Below are 16,809 nucleotides of genomic sequence, written 5' to 3'. Positions count from 1 at the left end.
TTCTCACATCTCATCTACAATACCTGTCCTGTCTTTCTACATTACCTGTCCTGTCTTCCCACATCTCATCTACATTACCTGTCCTGTCTTTCTACATTACCTGTCCTGTCTTCCCACATCTCATATACAATATATGTCCTGTCTTCCCACACCTCATCTACAATACCTGTCCTGTCTTTCTACATTACCTGTCCTGTCTTCCCACATCTCACCTACATTACCTGTCCTGTCTACCCACATCTCATCTACATTACCTGTCCTGTCTTCCCACATCTCACCTACATTACCTCTTCAGTTTGTGCTTTCCTTATACTGTACATAATGCCTCAAGTGTCAGATTTGTTCAAATGTTTGTATTTTAATCATTGAACACAAGAGGATCATGCCACTTCATGGTACACAGCAAAAACATATTCACAGTTGATCTGAGGGTATACCCTCCACGTAACCAGTTCTGCTTGTAAACTGTGACATAATTTCAACCCATTTTGCCCACTGGATACAGATGTAAAACAGGATTTTGCATTTCATAAGCCGAAAGCTCTGCATATTAGCATAATGTACTTTGAGTATATACGACACAAGTATTATACTTTAAAGTACTAATGTACTATATACTATGACTTAAAACGGCAAAGCAATTAACCAAGGACATTACATGAGCTCCAGAGAAGGAATTTAAGACTATACGTTTACAGACGCAAAAAATCCTCGTTTCCTTCTTCAAACATGACACAATTTTAGCTCCCTATCTTAGTTACAATACAAATACAATGTGGATACATTGAACAACTGCACCTTTTCCCATGCACAGTACAGTATACATAAGACAGAGATGAATGAAGAGTTGCTCAGCTGAATAGCTGGTCTCCATGTGAAGTCATAACAGCTGTGGCTGGCTACCTTCTGTCTTTGCCACTAGTCATCTGGATCAACGATTTGGATCTAGTCCTTATTGCTCCTTCTTGTCTCCAGCTCCAGCCTGAAGATTCTGCGTTTCAAATAGTCATAAACAATATACAGTATAAATGAATAAATATCAATAAAAAATAGACAGTCAAGTGGTGAAATCAGTCCTACCAATATTGGTGAAAAGATATTTGCGGGTAGATTAGGGTCAAATGATTTGAAAACCAATCACAAATATGCCTACCATGATGCATTGACGTGTGTGTGTGTGTGTGTGCGTGTGTGTTTTGTGTGTGTGTGGACCAGAAGTCCCCACAAGAATAGTAAATGAACAAACATTTTACGAACTGGGGATATTTTATTGGTCCCCACAAGGAGGTTTAGGGTTACGGTTAGAATTAGGCTTAAGGAATTAGGCTTAAGGTTAGAATTAGGCTTAAGGTTAGAATTAGGTTTAAGGTTAGAATTAGGTATAAGGTTAGAATTAGGCTTAAGGTTAGAATTAGGTTTAAGGTTAGAATTAGGCTTAAGGTTAGAATTAGGTTTAAGGTTAGAATTAGGCTTAAGGTTAGAATTAGGCTTAAGGTTAGAATTAGGCTTAAGGTTTTGGTTAAGGTTAGGGATAGGAGCTAGGGTTGGAGTTAAGGTTTTGGGGTTAAGGTTAGGTTAGGATTAGGTTAAGGTTAGGGTTAAGGGTTAGGTTAAGGTTACGGGTTAGGAGAAATAGGATTTTTAATGGGACTGAATTGTGTGTCCCCACAAGGTTAGTTCTACAGGACTGTGTGTGTGTGTGTGTGTGTGTGTGTGTGTGTGTGTGTGTGTGTGTGTGTGTGTGTGTGTGTGTGTGTGTGTGTGTGTGTGTATTACCTGTAGTTCGTTGTGCTTTGTCAAGAGTCTGTCATACTCCTTTGTCAGACCGTTAGACTGCCTCTTCATGGCCTCCACCTCAGCATTAGACTTACGCACAGCTGCACAGACAACACACACTTCACTCACGCATACTGACATATCAAATTTTATACATAACAACTGTCTCTGAAACTGGATACAACAGCATACATGTGCAGAAGTTAAGCTATTATTCTGATGTGTTAGACTAGGACTATTTAGGTCACAAAATTTCGTCAGCCGGTGATTGTCAATCAAATTACTGTCAGTCTCACGGTAATTGACAGTTAATTAACATAAACACATTTAGCATCTCCTGGCTTCCACACACAGCCTACAAGCCACTGATGCAGACTTGTGGAAAATCTACATTTAAAAAAGTCTAATAAATCCATGTAATATAACCTCCATCTTCACAATAAATACATTTTATTTTAGACAGGTCTAAAGATATGAAGAAAATGTAGTCTATTTCAGAAGAACAGAACAGCATACTCTGAGTTGTCCTTATGTTAGGTCCTGATCTGGCAGTAGGCTATAAGCGCAGCAATGCGCACACGCAGTAGGCTATAAGTGCAGCAAACCGCACACAGCAGTAGGCTATAAGCGCAGCAATGCGCACATGGCAGTAGGCTATTGTAACTGCATTCTTCGTTTGTAGAATGAGAGTCGGACCGAAATGCAGCGTAGTGGTTACTCATGTCTTTTTTATTTTTATTGTGAAAATGATCTTCCTCAAACTTGAAACTCATGCGCTGCTTATATATGCCGGTTAGACTCTACACCCGTTGTAAAACAGATTCATGTGCTTCTTTTTAAGTTATTTGGACACTTTTGTTGTGATACAAACCTTATCAAAACATATAGGCGAGGCTACATGAGATGTGCGACTATGATTAGAAAAAAGTTGCACAAAAAAGGCATTATTTCTTTCTTTATAAACGCTGGGCATCATTCACAAGTGATAGGCTAATATTGTCACCTATCAGACTATTCTTTATTTAATATTGTCTTTAATATTGTCTTTACATATACTAAATAATATAGTATGTGTGACATTTATTTTTATTTTAGAATGGACTAATAGAATGGACTAATATCATGCACCTGTCTTGAAACAGAGGTAGGGGAAAATACATGTAATCTCTGGACTTAAATAACAAATGGAGAACCCTTTTCCCGTGGATTATTTTCATGCCAGCCAGGTAGGCTATACTCCTGTTGAAAAGATAAGCAATGTGCTTAGTATTAGGAAAGTTGAGAAATAAATGTAGTCGGCCTAGCCTATAGAAAGCTGATAGGATCCTCCACATTTTAATAGAGGCCATCACTCTGTTTTCTCACGCAATTGCAAAGCCTATAGAAATGTTGCACAACGTGAGCTCATGGGCTCTCGTGAAGTGTTTGATTAGATTTTGAAAACATTTACATTGATGTCAGAGTGATTAGAGGGACAATAGAGTGCTGAGTACCAGGCAGTTAGCACATTTGGTAGGCTACTAATGAGCACCAGTAGCATCAGAGCTTGGAGAAACCTAATTATCGTGACTAAATGGTCATGTGGAATTGAACTGCCTTCATGACTCGAGATCACTGGTGTGGTGGTAATACAGTCACCACAACAGCCCTATGCGAGACCCCTACCTATATGTACATATCTACCTCAATTCCCTCGTGCACATCGACTCAGTACTGGTACCTTGTATATATAGCCAAGTTATTGTCATTGTTTATTTATTCCTCGTCTATATTTTTCTCTCTGCATTGTTGGGATTGGCCCGTAAGCAGTGGTGTAAAGTACTTCAGTAAAAATACTTTAAAGTACTACTTAAGTAGTTTTTGTTGGGTATCTGTACTTTACTTGACTATTTATATTTTTTGACAACTTTTACTTTTACTTCACTACATTCCTAAAGAAATATTGTACTTATTACTCCATACATTTCCCCTGACACCCAAAAGTACTCGTTACATTTTGAATGTTTAGCAGGACAGGAAAATGGTCCAATTTACACACTTATCAAGAGAACATCCCTGGTCACCCCTACTGCCTCTGATCTGGAGGACTCACTAAACAGAGAATAACCCCTGGTCATCCCTACTACCTCTGATCTGGTGGACTCACTAAACAGAGAATAACCCCTGGTCATCCCTACTGCCTCTGATCTGGTGGACTCACTAAACAGAGAATAACCCCTGGTCATCCCTACTGCCTCTGATCTGGAGGACTCACTAAACAGAGAACAACCCTGGTCATCCCTACTGCCTCTGATCTGGTGGACTCACTAAACAGAGAACATCCCTGGTCGTCCCTACTGCCTCTGATCTGGTGGACTCACTAAACAGAGAACATCCCTGGTCCCCTACTGCCTCTGATCTGGCAGACTCACTAAACAGAGAATAACCCCTGTCATCCCTACTGCCTCTGATCTGGAGGACCACTAAACAGAGAATAACCCCTGTCATCCCTACTGCCTGATCTGGAACATCCTGGACTCACTAAACAGAGAACATCCCTGGTCATCCCTACTGCCTCTGATCTGGAGGACTCACTAAACAGAGAACATCCCTGGTCATCCCTACTGCCTGATCTGGTGGACTCACTGATCCCTGCCTCTGATCTGGTGGACTCACTAAACAGAGAACATCCCTGGTCATCCCTACTGGACTCACTAAACAGAGAATAACCCTGGTCATCCCTACTGCCTCTGATCTGGTGGACTCACTAAACAGAGAATAATCCCTGGTCATCCCTAATGCCTCTGATCTGGTGGACTCACTAAACAGAGAACAACCCCCTGATCTGTCATCCCCCTATCCCTGCCTCTGATCTGGTGGACTCACTAAACAGAGAATAACCCCTGGTCATCCCTACTGCCTCTGATCTGGAGGACTCACTAAACAGAGAATAACCCCTGTCATCCCTAATGCCTCTGATCTGGTGGACTCACTAAACAGAGAATAACCCCTGGTCATCCCTACTGCCTCTGATCTGGAGGACTCACTAAACAGAGAACATCCCTGGTCGTCCCTAATGCCTCTGATCTGGAGGACTCACTAAACAGAGAATAACCCCTGGTCATCCCTATTGCCTCTGATCTGGAGGACTCACTAAACAGAGAACATCCCTGGTCATCCCTAATGCCTCTGATCTGGTGGACTCACTAAACAGAGAACATCCCTGGTCATCCCTAATGCCTCTGATCTGGTGGACTCACTAAACAGAGAATAACCCCTGTCATCCCTAATGCCTCTGATCTGGTGGACTCACCAAACAGAGAATAACCACTGGTCATCCCTACTGCCTCTGATCTGGCAGACTCACTAAACAGAGAATAACCCCTGGTCATCCCTAATGCCTCTGATCTGGTGGACTCACTAAACAGAGAATAACCCTGGTCATCCCTACTGCCTCTGATCTGGAGGACTCACTAAACAGAGAACAACCCTGGTCATCCCTACTGCCTCTGATCTGGAGGACTCACTAAACAGAGAATAACCCCTGTCATCCCTACTGCCTCTGATCTGGTGGACTCACTAAACAGAGAACATCCCTGGTCGTCCCTAATGCCTCTGATCTGGCAGACTCACTAAACAGAGAATAACCCCTGTCATCCCTACTGCCTCTGATCTGGAGGACTCACTAAACAGAGAACAACCCTGGTCATCCCTACTGCCTCTGATCTGGTGGACTCACTAAACAGAGAACATCCCTGGTCGTCCCTACTGCCTCTGATCTGGTGGACTCACTAAACAGAGAACATCCCTGGTCATCCCTACTGCCTCTGATCTGGAGGACTCACTAAACAGAGAACATCCCTGGTCATCCCTACTGCCTCTGATCTGGTGGACTCACTAAACAGAGAATAACCCCTGGTCATCCCTACTGCCTCTGATCTGGTGGACTCACTAAACAGAGAATAATCCCTGGTCATCCCTAATGCCTCTGATCTGGTGGACTCACTAAACAGAGAACAACCCCTGGTCATCCCTACTGCCTCTGATCTGGTGGACTCACTAAACAGAGAATAACCCCTGGTCATCCCTACTGCCTCTGATCTGGAGGACTCACTAAACAGAGAACATCCCTGGTCGTCCCTAATGCCTCTGATCTGGTGGACTCACTAAACAGAGAATAACCACTGGTCATCCCTATTGCCTCTGATCTGGAGGACTCACTAAACAGAGAACATCCCTGGTCGTCCCTAATGCCTCTGATCTGGAGGACTCACTAAACAGAGAATAACCCCTGGTCATCCCCCTATTGCCTCTGATCTGGAGGACTCACTAAACAGAGAACATCCCTGGTCATCCCTAATGCCTCTGATCTGGTGGACTCACTAAACAGAGAACATCCCTGGTCATCCCTAATGCCTCTGATCTGGTGGACTCACTAAACAGAGAATAACCCCTGTCATCCCTAATGCCTCTGATCTGGTGGACTCACCAAACAGAGAATAACCACTGGTCATCCCTACTGCCTCTGATCTGGCAGACTCACTAAACAGAGAATAACCCCTGCCATCCCTAATGCCTCTGATCTGGTGGACCCACTAAACAGAGAATAACCCCTGTCATCCCTAATGCCTCTGATCTGGTGGACTCACTAAACAGAGAATAACCCCTGTCATCCCTAATGCCTCTGATCTGGTGGACTCACTAAACAGAGAATAACCCCTGTCATCCCTAATGCCTCTGATCTGGTGGACTCACTAAACAGAGAATAACCCCTGTCATCCCTAATGCCTCTGATCTGGTGGACTCATTAAACAGAGAACATCCCTGGTCATCCCTAATGCCTCTGATCTGGTGGGCTCACTAAACAGAGAACATCCCTGGTCATCCCTAATGCCTCTGATCTGGTGGACTCACTAAACAGAGAACATCCCTGGTCATCCCTAATGCCTCTGATCTGGTGGACTCACTAAACAGAGAACATCCCTGGTCATCCCTAATGCCTCTGATCTGGTGGACTCACTAAACAGAGAATAACCCCTGTCATCCCTAATGCCTCTGATCTGGTGGACTCACTAAACAGAGAACATCCCTGGTCATCCCTAATGCCTCTGATCTGGTGGACTCACTAAACAGACATGCTTCTTTTGTAAATTATGTCTGAGTGTTGGAGTGTGCCCCTGGCTTTCTGAAATAAAAAAACAAGCAAATGGCACCATCTGGTTTGCTTAATATAAGTCATTTGAAATTATTTGTCATTTTACTTTGACTTTGGATACTTAAGTATATTTTAGCAATTAAATTTACTTTTGATAGTTCAGTATATTTAAAAGCAAATACTTTTACTCAAGTACTATTTTACTGGGTGACTTTCACTTTTACTTTTTCTATTAAGGTATCTTTCCTATATATAATATAATAATAATATATGCCATTTAGCAGACGCTTTTATCCAAAGCAACTTACAGTCATGTGTGCATACATTCTACGTATGGGTGGTCCCAGGAATCGAACCCACTACCCTGGCGTTACAAGCACCATGCTCTACCAACTGAGCTACAGAAGGACCACAAGTATGACATTTGGGTACTTTTTCCATCACTGCCTGTAAGTAAGCAATTCACTGTTAGTTTATGAAACATGTGACACATTAAACGTGATTTGAAGACAGGTTTGGAGGTCAATTCCATTTAAATTCAGTTAATTAAAAAAAAATGCAAAGTAAACATTAAACAGTTGAATTCTTAATTCACTTCCTGATTACCCACCATCCTCTGCAGTCTTCAGTTCCTCCATCAACTTCTCTGCCTCCTTCCTCAGTAGCCGTTTGCCTGCAGTTGTGTTTTTCTCCTCATCCAGCAGAGCCTGAGCAGACAGCACTTTCTTATATTAGTTATTTTATTGTGAGGTAAAGGTTCTCATTAATGAATGAATGAATGGTTTATATGCCAGTTAGGAAAACAATTTCGTACATCACATGGTGACATAATGGTGCAATACAGTGCACACAAACAAGAAACACAACAATGACATCATCTGACAAAAATACCCTTCACAACTCTTTGGCTAGCTTAACTCTGTTAAACTTTTGTAACTATGTTTTAAGTCTTCCACGAGAGATGACTATCGACTCTCTACTGTACATATACAGTCAGATAATGCCCCTTCCAGGCCCTCTTCCTGACTCTGGTGTTCACCTGTTTCAGAAGCAGGTTGTCCTCCTGGTACTTCTTGGCTGCCTGATTGGCGCTCTCCGCCTGGATTTGCAGGCTGGTCCCTGTTACCGTAGCGACGGCCACGTGGTTTAACAGAGTCACCACACGCCGCATCACACTACAGGGGCAAGAAGTGATAAATGAGTGACACACTAACCCGAACCAATCCTAGCCTCAACCATAACTAGGGTTAAAACATTCTGGGAACTTTCTCAAAAGTCCTTAGTTTTCCAGAAATCCCGGTTGGAAGATTTGTGGAATCAGGAAGGAATGAGCAGAACATTCAGGAATCTTCCACCTGGATTTCTGGAAAACCTTTTGCAACCCTGACCACAACCCTGACCATAACTCTAACGTAATGGTCACATCCCAGTTCAACCCTAACTAGCTTCAACCACAACCCTAACCACAGGAAGTTGTTGCATGTCATCTATGATAAACCAACCGGACTTTCCTGTGTGATAATATAAAGTAGGACTCACAGCCAGAGGAAGAGGGAGAAGCCAGAGATGTAGAGGTTCCTCTGGGCTCTGAACAGCTTCATGTGAAGGTGGTCAAACAGGTTGGGGTTCAGCTTAGCTTCTCCCATGGGCTCTGCATTGGAGTACTTCCTCACCTCTCTCAGAGCATCTTAGGAGGGAGGTACAGGGAACAGTTGTATTAGTGTCTATAGCTACGCTCTTTAAAAAAAGGTTATTCAAAGGGTTTTCACATGGGGGCAGTGTATTTTTTATTTATTTATTTAACTAGGCTAGTCAGTTAAGAACAAATTCTTATGTTCAATGACGGCCTAGGAACAGTGGGTTAACTGCCTGTTCAGGGGCAGGACGACGCTCTAACCACTAGGCTACCTGCCACCGTATGGAGCATAGAGGACTGATTACTAGTGTAACAACAGGCGGAAGTTAATACGCTGGCCGTTTCCCACGGTGCACTGCTCTGGAGCACTGCCTCACCTCTCTCAGAGCATTTTAGGGTGGAAACAGGAAACAGGTGTAACAGTGACGTTTAGCAACTATAACACATTACAGCAGGGATCATCACTAGATCCAGCTGCCGATGGTCAGGGGGACGCAAAATAATTACAAACAATTTGACTCTGATAAACCAGGTGGCCATCGCTACGGTAACAGGGACCAGCCTGCAATTGACTGCATGAAGCCCAAACAGATGTAATATTTGACAAAAACATAATAATTTCAGACCTTGTTTACATTTGTATAAGATCACGTAAATGTAAATCTCCCTGTAACGCTTGGGAATACTTTGGGACACATATCCAAAATGAAAATCCCTTGGAGCTGGTTTTCTGGTATTTTATGTCCAACAATAAAAAGTAAACCTTTTGGGGCCAAATAAAATCACCAGCTGGTCAGCAGTTGGGGATTGCTGGACAACAGGACTGATTGTAACACTGTGTGAAGCCAGGTATAATGTTTTATAACTTGTTGATACAAGCACGCCTTTGTATGTCTTGTAATGTGTAAAATATGTCACCAGACTATGAGATGAAACTATAGAACAAGGAGAATAACCCACAATCCTATGAAAAATGTGCCATTATGGAAAACTTTCTGACTATCTATCCACAACAGATTCATTGTTGCCATTCCAAAACACCCAAACCAATATACTTCAAGTATGATGACTCACCACAGAAGAGAATGATGAGGATGAGTATCATGGTAAAGAATCCCCTGTTCAAATAGGGAGCGAACCAGTTCCATATACTCAGGTTGAACAGTGATCGCCATCTGCAAAAGCGAAAATAAGAGTTAGAAACTTAGAGAATGAGTACTTCTAGACAACAAGGGATTATACCAAAGTGACTTAGTTCTTTGTATATGTCTGTGTAAATAAGTTACAGAGGGTCAAAGATCATACCCCCAAGAAATGCTAACCTGGTGAGAGGTTAGCATGTCTTGGGGGATGATCTTTCATAACTTTCTCACTCATCAATATTCCCGATTCCCGATATTCCATAGTCATGATAGCATCCACATTAATATAGAAGTGTTTAGAAACATATTATTTTCACAATAAAAGTGACTGCAAAATGACACAATACATTATTTGCCATTCATTTCTATTGGGCACAAAATCATCTGAAACACAACCAAAACAAACAGTAAATGCATTCAACAAGTTTGTAGAGTCACAAGCTTGATGTGGTCATTGCATGCTAGGAATATGGGACCAAATACTCAACTTTTGACTACTTTATTTATAAGAATGTTTAGGGGTATCAATCATTTTGACCCCTAACTTTTTAAGACAAAACATGGTGATTGTTTAATAAAATGTCTTTCTCTGATCAATTCTATTAGTATAAAATAATATAATTACCCAATTCGTTTGCTACATTATAGCTCAGTAATGTATATACAGTTGAAGTCGGAAGTTTACATACACCTTAAAGAAAACTCAGTTTTTCACAATTAATTTAATCCTAGCAAAAAAAATCGCTGTTTTAGGTCAGTTAGGATCACCACTTTATTTTAACAAGGTGAAATGTCAGAATAATAGTAGAGAGAATGATTTATTTCAGCTTTTATTTCTTTCATCACATTCCCTGTGGGTCAGAAGTTAACATACACTCAATTAGTATTTGATAGCATTGCCTTTAAATTGTTTAACGTGGGACAAACGTTTCGGGTAACCTTCCACAAGCTTCCCACAATTAGTTGGGTGAATTTTGGTCCATTCCTCCTGACAGAGCTGGTGTAACTGAGTCAGGTTTGTAGGTCTCCTTGCTTGCACACACTTTTTCAGTTCTGCCCACAAGTGTTCTATAGGACTGAGGTCAGGGCTTTGTGATGACCACTCCAATACCTTGACTTTGTTGTCCTCATTTTGCCACAACTTTGGAAGTATCCTACAATGTGATATTCTGGATTTTTTTTTCTCATTTTGTCTGTCATAGTTGAAGTGTACCTATGATGAAACTTACAGGCCTCTCTCATCTTTTTAAGTGGGAGAAATTGCACAATTGGTGGCTGACTAAATACTTTTTTGCCCCACTTTATATTGCTAAAAAAAACATCAAAGGTGCCAATAATTTGGGATTGGACTTTAAATGTTACAGTTTTGGCCAAATGTCACAAGAGAAGGCTTGACGCTTCAACCTGGTTAAATGCTAGGATATAATTCAACCTGGTTAAATGCTAGGATATAATTTAACCTGGTTAAATGCTAGGATATAATTCAACCTGGTTAAATGCTAGGATATAAGTCAACCTGGTTAAATGCTAGGATATAATTCAACCTGGTTAAATGCTAGGATATAATTCAACCTGGTTAAATGCTAGGATATAATTCAACCTGGTTAAATGCTAGGATATAATTCAACCTGGTTAAATGCTAGGATATAATTCAACCTGGTTAAATGCTAGGATATGATTCAACCTGGTTAAATGCTAGGATATAATTCAACCTGGTTAAATGCTAGGATATAATTCAACCTGGTTAAATGCTAGGATATGATTCAACCTGGTTAAATGCTAGGATATAATTCAACCTGGTTAAATGCTAGGATATAATTCAACCTGGTTAAATGCTAGGATATAATTCAACCTGGTTAAATGCTAGGATATAATTCAACCTGGTTAAATGCTAGGATATAATTCAACCTGGTTAAATGCTAGGATATAATTCAACCTGGTTAAATGCTAGGATATAATTCAACCTGGTTAAATGCTAGGATATAATTCAACCTGGTTAAATGCTAGGATATAATTCAACCTGGTTAAATGCTAGGATATAATTCAACCTGGTTAAATGCTAGGATATAATTCAACCTGGTTAAATGCTAGGATATAATTCAACCTGGTTAAATGCTAGGATATGATTCAACCTGGTTAAATGCTAGGATATAATTCAACACAGTACCTCTTGGCAGATATAAAAGGCAGACAAAGGATCAGAATGACAGCGATCTCCACATAAAGGAAGATAGCCACCACAGTCCACTGGAGAGTCATCTTATGCTGGGAGTCCACTGTGGATAAACAACAACACTGTAAATACATACATAAAATGCACAATTCAATATACAGCAGGCAAAACCGAGCTAGATTTTTTTGGTTCTTATGTACAAAACATGACAAGTCTCCTGAATCTGTGTTTGTGTCATATGGTTCTGACAGAAAAAGACTGCGAGGGACGATAGACCAACAATACACTGACTATTCACTTCTTATCTATACTAGGTAACAGTGACGTGATGATTACAAGTTATTACAGAGGGATAACATATGCTTATACACCTGTTACCTTAATATAGTTTACTTCTGTTTTTGTTCAGTGTTTACTTTTTGGACTTTCCTATTTCCTATCACTGAGTCCATGTTGAAATATGAATGGGATTTGAACCGAATGCAAACAATGCAAACCTTTACAAGTTCCTTTAAACATCTAATCAACTGAGTAAATTTCCCTAATCTGACCAGTAGAGAAACTACTGGTTATTTAGCTACGTAACACTGTGGACATATCATAACAATGTATAACGAAACATTGGTGTTGGTAAGACAATAGAGACACCAGAAATAGTCTATAACTATTCCTACTGCTCTACAGCATGAGTGGTACACTGTTAACATGCATTTACAAATACAGTGCAGCCAAACGCTATTTATATCTCAAGTTATTTTCGAACTTCACCACAGTTGACCACCTAAAGATCATTTGTCAAATCAACGTTATCTTGCTTTCTATACTGTCCATGGGAACCATGGGAACCACGTCGACACACCCAAACAAGCAGAAATAGAGTTTGAATCTTACCCGACAAATATGGTAGAATAGAACTAGACCAGGACGGAACATACCCCCAGCCCCTCCTCTGAACCCACCCACCCACCCGCCCTGCACAACAGCTGTTCATGCCCGGCCTCTTAAGCCCTGACGTCACCTGAGAACAACTTGAACAAGACCCCTATGCCCATGAATAAAGCCATGACCATGCGGCATTCTAAGCTGAAAGTAAACCGCTGTCATTGTATTGAACATAACTAATATATAAGGTTCAACTTGAATGTGTTTCATAGTATTAAGGCATTGCCATTTAGACTGTGGACTTGGGATCTAGGCTCTAGGATCAAAGATCTTAGATCTAATATAGAGATATTAACCATTTAGACTGTGGACTTGGGATCTAGGCTCTAGGCTCTAGGATCTAGGATCTAATATAGAGATATTAACCATTTAGACTGTGGACTTAGGATCTAGGCTCTGGGATCTAAGATCTAATATAGAGATATTAACCATTTAGACTGTGGACTTAGGATCTAGGCTCTGGGATCTAAGATCTAATATAGAGATATTAACCATTTAGACTGTGGACTTAGGATCTAGGCTCTAGGATCTAAGATCTTAGCTCTAATATAGAGATATTAACCATTTAGACTGTGGACTTAGGATCTAGGCTCTAGGATCTAAGATCTTACCTCTAATATAGAGATATTAACCATTTAGACTGTGGACTTAGGATCTAGGCTCTAGGATCTAGGCTCTAGGATCTAAGATCTTAGATCTAATATAGAGATATTAACCATTTAGACTGTGGACTTGGGATCTAGGCTCTAGGATCTAGGCTCTAGGATCTAAGATCTTAGATCTAATATAGAGATATTAACCATTTAGACTGTGGACTTAGGATCTAGGCTCTGGGATCTAAGATCTAATATAGAGATATTAACCATTTAGACTGTGGACTTAGGATCTAGGCTCTGGGATCTAAGATCTAATATAGAGATATTAACCATTTAGACTGTGGACTTAGGATCTAGGCTCTAGGATCTAAGATCTTAGCTCTAATATAGAGATATTAACCATTTAGACTGTGGACTTAGGATCTAGGCTCTAGGATCTAAGATCTTACCTCTAATATAGAGATATTAACCATTTAGACTGTGGACTTAGGATCTAGGCTCTAGGATCTAGGCTCTAGGATCTAAGATCTTAGATCTAATATAGAGATATTAACCATTTAGACTGTGGACTTGGGATCTAGGCTCTAGGATCTAGGCTCTAGGATCTAAGATCTTAGATCTAATATAGAGATATTAACCATTTAGACTGTGGACTTGGGATCTAGGCTCTAGGATCTAAGATCTTAGATCTAATATAGAGATATTAACCATTTAGACTGTGGACTTGGGATCTAGGCTCTAGGATCTAAGATCTTAGATCTAATATAGAGATATTAACCATTTAGACTGTGGACTTGGGATCTAGGCTCTAGGATCTAAGATCTTAGCTCTAATATAGAGATATTAACCATTTAGACTGTGGACTTAGGATCTAGGCTCTAGGATCTAAGATCTTAGCTCTAATATAGAGATATTAACCATTTAGACTGTGGACTTAGGATCTAGGCTCTAGGATCTAGGCTCTAGGATCTAAGATCTAATATAGAGATATTAACCATTTAGACTGTGGACTTGGGATCTAGGCTCTAGGATCTAGGCTCTAGGATCTAGGCTCTAGGATCTAGGCTCTAGGATCTAGGTTATAGGATCTGGGATCTAGGATCTAGGCTCTAGGATCTAGGATCTAGGATCTAGGATCTAGGCTCTAGGCTCTAGGCTCTAGGATCTAGGATCTGGGCTCTAGGATCTAGGCTCTAGGATCTAGGCTATAGGATCTAGGCTCTAGGATCTAGGTTCTGGGCTCTAGGATCTGGGATCTACGATCTAGGCTCTAGGATCTAGGCTCTAGGATCTAGGCTCTAGGCTCTAGGATCTAGGATCTGGGCTCTAGGATCTAGGCTCTAGGATCTAGGCTCTAGGATCTAGGCTCTAGGATCTAGGTTCTAGGCTCTAGGATCTGGGATCTACGATCTAGGCTCTAGGATCTAGGCTCTAGGATCTAGGCTCTAGGATCTAGGCTCTAGGATCTAGGCTCTAGGATCTAGGTTCTAGGCTCTAGGATCTGGGATCTACGATCTAGGCTCTAGGATCTAGGCTCTAGGATCTAGGCTCTAGGCTCTAGGCTCTAGGATCTAGGCTCTAGGATCTGGGCTCTAGGATCTAGGCTCTAGGATCTAGGCTCTAGGATCTAGGCTCTAGGATCTAGGCTCTAGGATCTAGGCTCTAGGATCTGGGCTCTAGGATCTAGACTCTAGGATCTAGGCTCTAGGATCTGGGTGTATTGATACACCATCCGAAGTCAAATGAATAACTTCATCATGCTTCTTTTGACCATTCTATCAATGGTACAAGTCATTGCGAGTCATTGGAAAACCTCCCTTGTCTTTGTGGTTGAATCTGTGCTTGAGATTCACTGCTCGACCGAGGGACCTTATAGATAATTGTATGAGTAGGGTACAGAGACGAGGGACTCATTCAAAAAGCATGTTAAACACTATGGAGTCCATGCAACTTATTGTGACTTGTTAAGCACATTTTTACTCCTGAACTTACTTAGGCTTGCTATAACAAAGGGATTGAATACTTATTGACTCAAAACAATTCAGCTTTTCATTTTTAATTCATATGTAAACATTTCTAAAAACACAATTCCCGGTTGACATTATGGGTTATTGTGTGTAGATCAGTGACACAAAATCTAAATTTCATCCATTTTAAATTCAGGCTATATCACAACAAAATGTGGAAAGATACATTCTGAATGTACTGTATACATGACATTATGCATTAGGCCTATCTCTATACTATATACACTGGGGACAACATGTTGCAAAGACATTTTGTAAATTGTCCAGAAGAGGATGCTATAGTCTAACTTTAGACTGGATAATGAATCGAACGTTCTCCATCCTAATCCTTATTCTCAAGAGAAATGGAAATGTGCCATCAATAGTTGAAATACTCCTCTTTCCCCCCACCTTACCTTCAGAGGTAAATGACAGCACCTTTAAGTCCTGTGTACTAAAGTGGCTCTCTACTGTCATTCAATACAATTACAAGAAAGAGTTGAATTATCCGATTTCTTTAAATTCTTACAGCTCAGACATCTTATTCGATCTCTTTAACAGAATCTGGATGAACTAAAGGCATCTAGCATAGAAATAAAATACTGAAAGAAGCTGTCTACTGTACGCCAAATCAGTGTATTACCAACTTATATCAAGGGTTGATTGAAACTCTAGCTGCTGGTTCAGGACCTGTAAGGAAGAAAATGGGAAACTAATGTAAAGGAAGAAATTGAGGAGAACCATTGTTCCTACCTGCTCCTACAACCTAAGACATAAACTACTGCAATTTAAGACAGTTTATAGGAATTACTATACTCCTGCCAGAATGGATGTAATACACAGGGAAGTATCACATCTCTGTTGAAGATGTGCAAAGTATGAAATCAAATGTATTTAATAAAGCCCTTCTCACATCAGCTGTTAACTCAAAGTGCTGTACAGAAACCCAGCCTTAAAACCCCAAACAATGCAGGTGTAGAAGCACGGTGGCTAGGAACAACTCCCTAGAAAGGCCAAGACCTAGGAAGAAACCATATCTCTGTAACCCTATCACATCCTGGCTGCGTCACATCCGGCAGTGATTGGGAGTCAAACCATTTTTGTTGTGATTTTACCTTTATTTAACCAGGCAAGTCAGTTAATTAAGAACAAATTCTAATGTTCAATGACGGCCTAGGAACAGTGGGTTAACTGCCTGTTCAGGGGCAGGACGACAGATTTGTACCTTGTCAGCGCAGGGGTTTGAACTTGCAAGCTTCCGGTTACTAGTCCAACGTTCTAACCACTAGGCTACCCTGCCACCTCTACACTCTAACCACTAGGCTACCCTGCCACCTCTACACTCTAACCACAAGGCTACCCTGCCACCTCTACACTCTAACCACTAGGCTACCCTGCCGCCTC

At 40.9% G+C, this 16,809-nt stretch overlaps 1 protein-coding gene across 1 annotated transcript; it reads right to left on the bottom strand.

Annotated features, from left to right (window-relative positions):
• Nucleotides 1–338: 338 nt before the first annotated feature.
• On the bottom strand, nt 339–12,805 carry LOC118396199 (B-cell receptor-associated protein 29-like). The gene is made up of 8 exons (XM_035790301.1): nt 12,753–12,805; nt 11,856–11,964; nt 9,621–9,721; nt 8,450–8,597; nt 7,950–8,085; nt 7,521–7,617; nt 1,777–1,877; nt 339–991 (listed from the first exon to the last, which is right to left on the bottom strand). The coding sequence occupies exons 2-8, from the start codon at nt 11,945–11,947 to the stop codon at nt 953–955; spliced, it is 714 nt and encodes a 237-aa protein (XP_035646194.1). The 5' UTR covers nt 11,948–11,964; nt 12,753–12,805; the 3' UTR covers nt 339–952.
• Nucleotides 12,806–16,809: the final 4,004 nt, after the last annotated feature.

This window comes from Oncorhynchus keta, chromosome 17, assembly GCF_023373465.1.
Source record: "Oncorhynchus keta strain PuntledgeMale-10-30-2019 chromosome 17, Oket_V2, whole genome shotgun sequence".
Taxonomy (NCBI): Eukaryota; Metazoa; Chordata; class Actinopteri; order Salmoniformes; family Salmonidae; genus Oncorhynchus; species Oncorhynchus keta.
Note: the sequence above shows the minus strand (reverse complement) of the source record. Positions and strands in the feature narration are given on the sequence as shown.

Excerpts from the sequence above, each read along its gene's own strand:
- LOC118396199 (XM_035790301.1), bottom strand. The coding sequence starts at position 11,947 with ATGACTCTCCAGTGGACTGTGGTGGCTATCTTCCTTTATGTGGAGATC. Across the intron at positions 9,722-11,855 it reads CCTTTTATATCTGCCAAGAG|ATGGCGATCACTGTTCAACC; the intron begins GTACTGTGTTGA and ends TCGCTTTTGCAG. Across the intron at positions 1,878-7,520 it reads ACTGAAGACTGCAGAGGATG|CTGTGCGTAAGTCTAATGCT; the intron begins GTGGGTAATCAG and ends TTGTCTGTGCAG.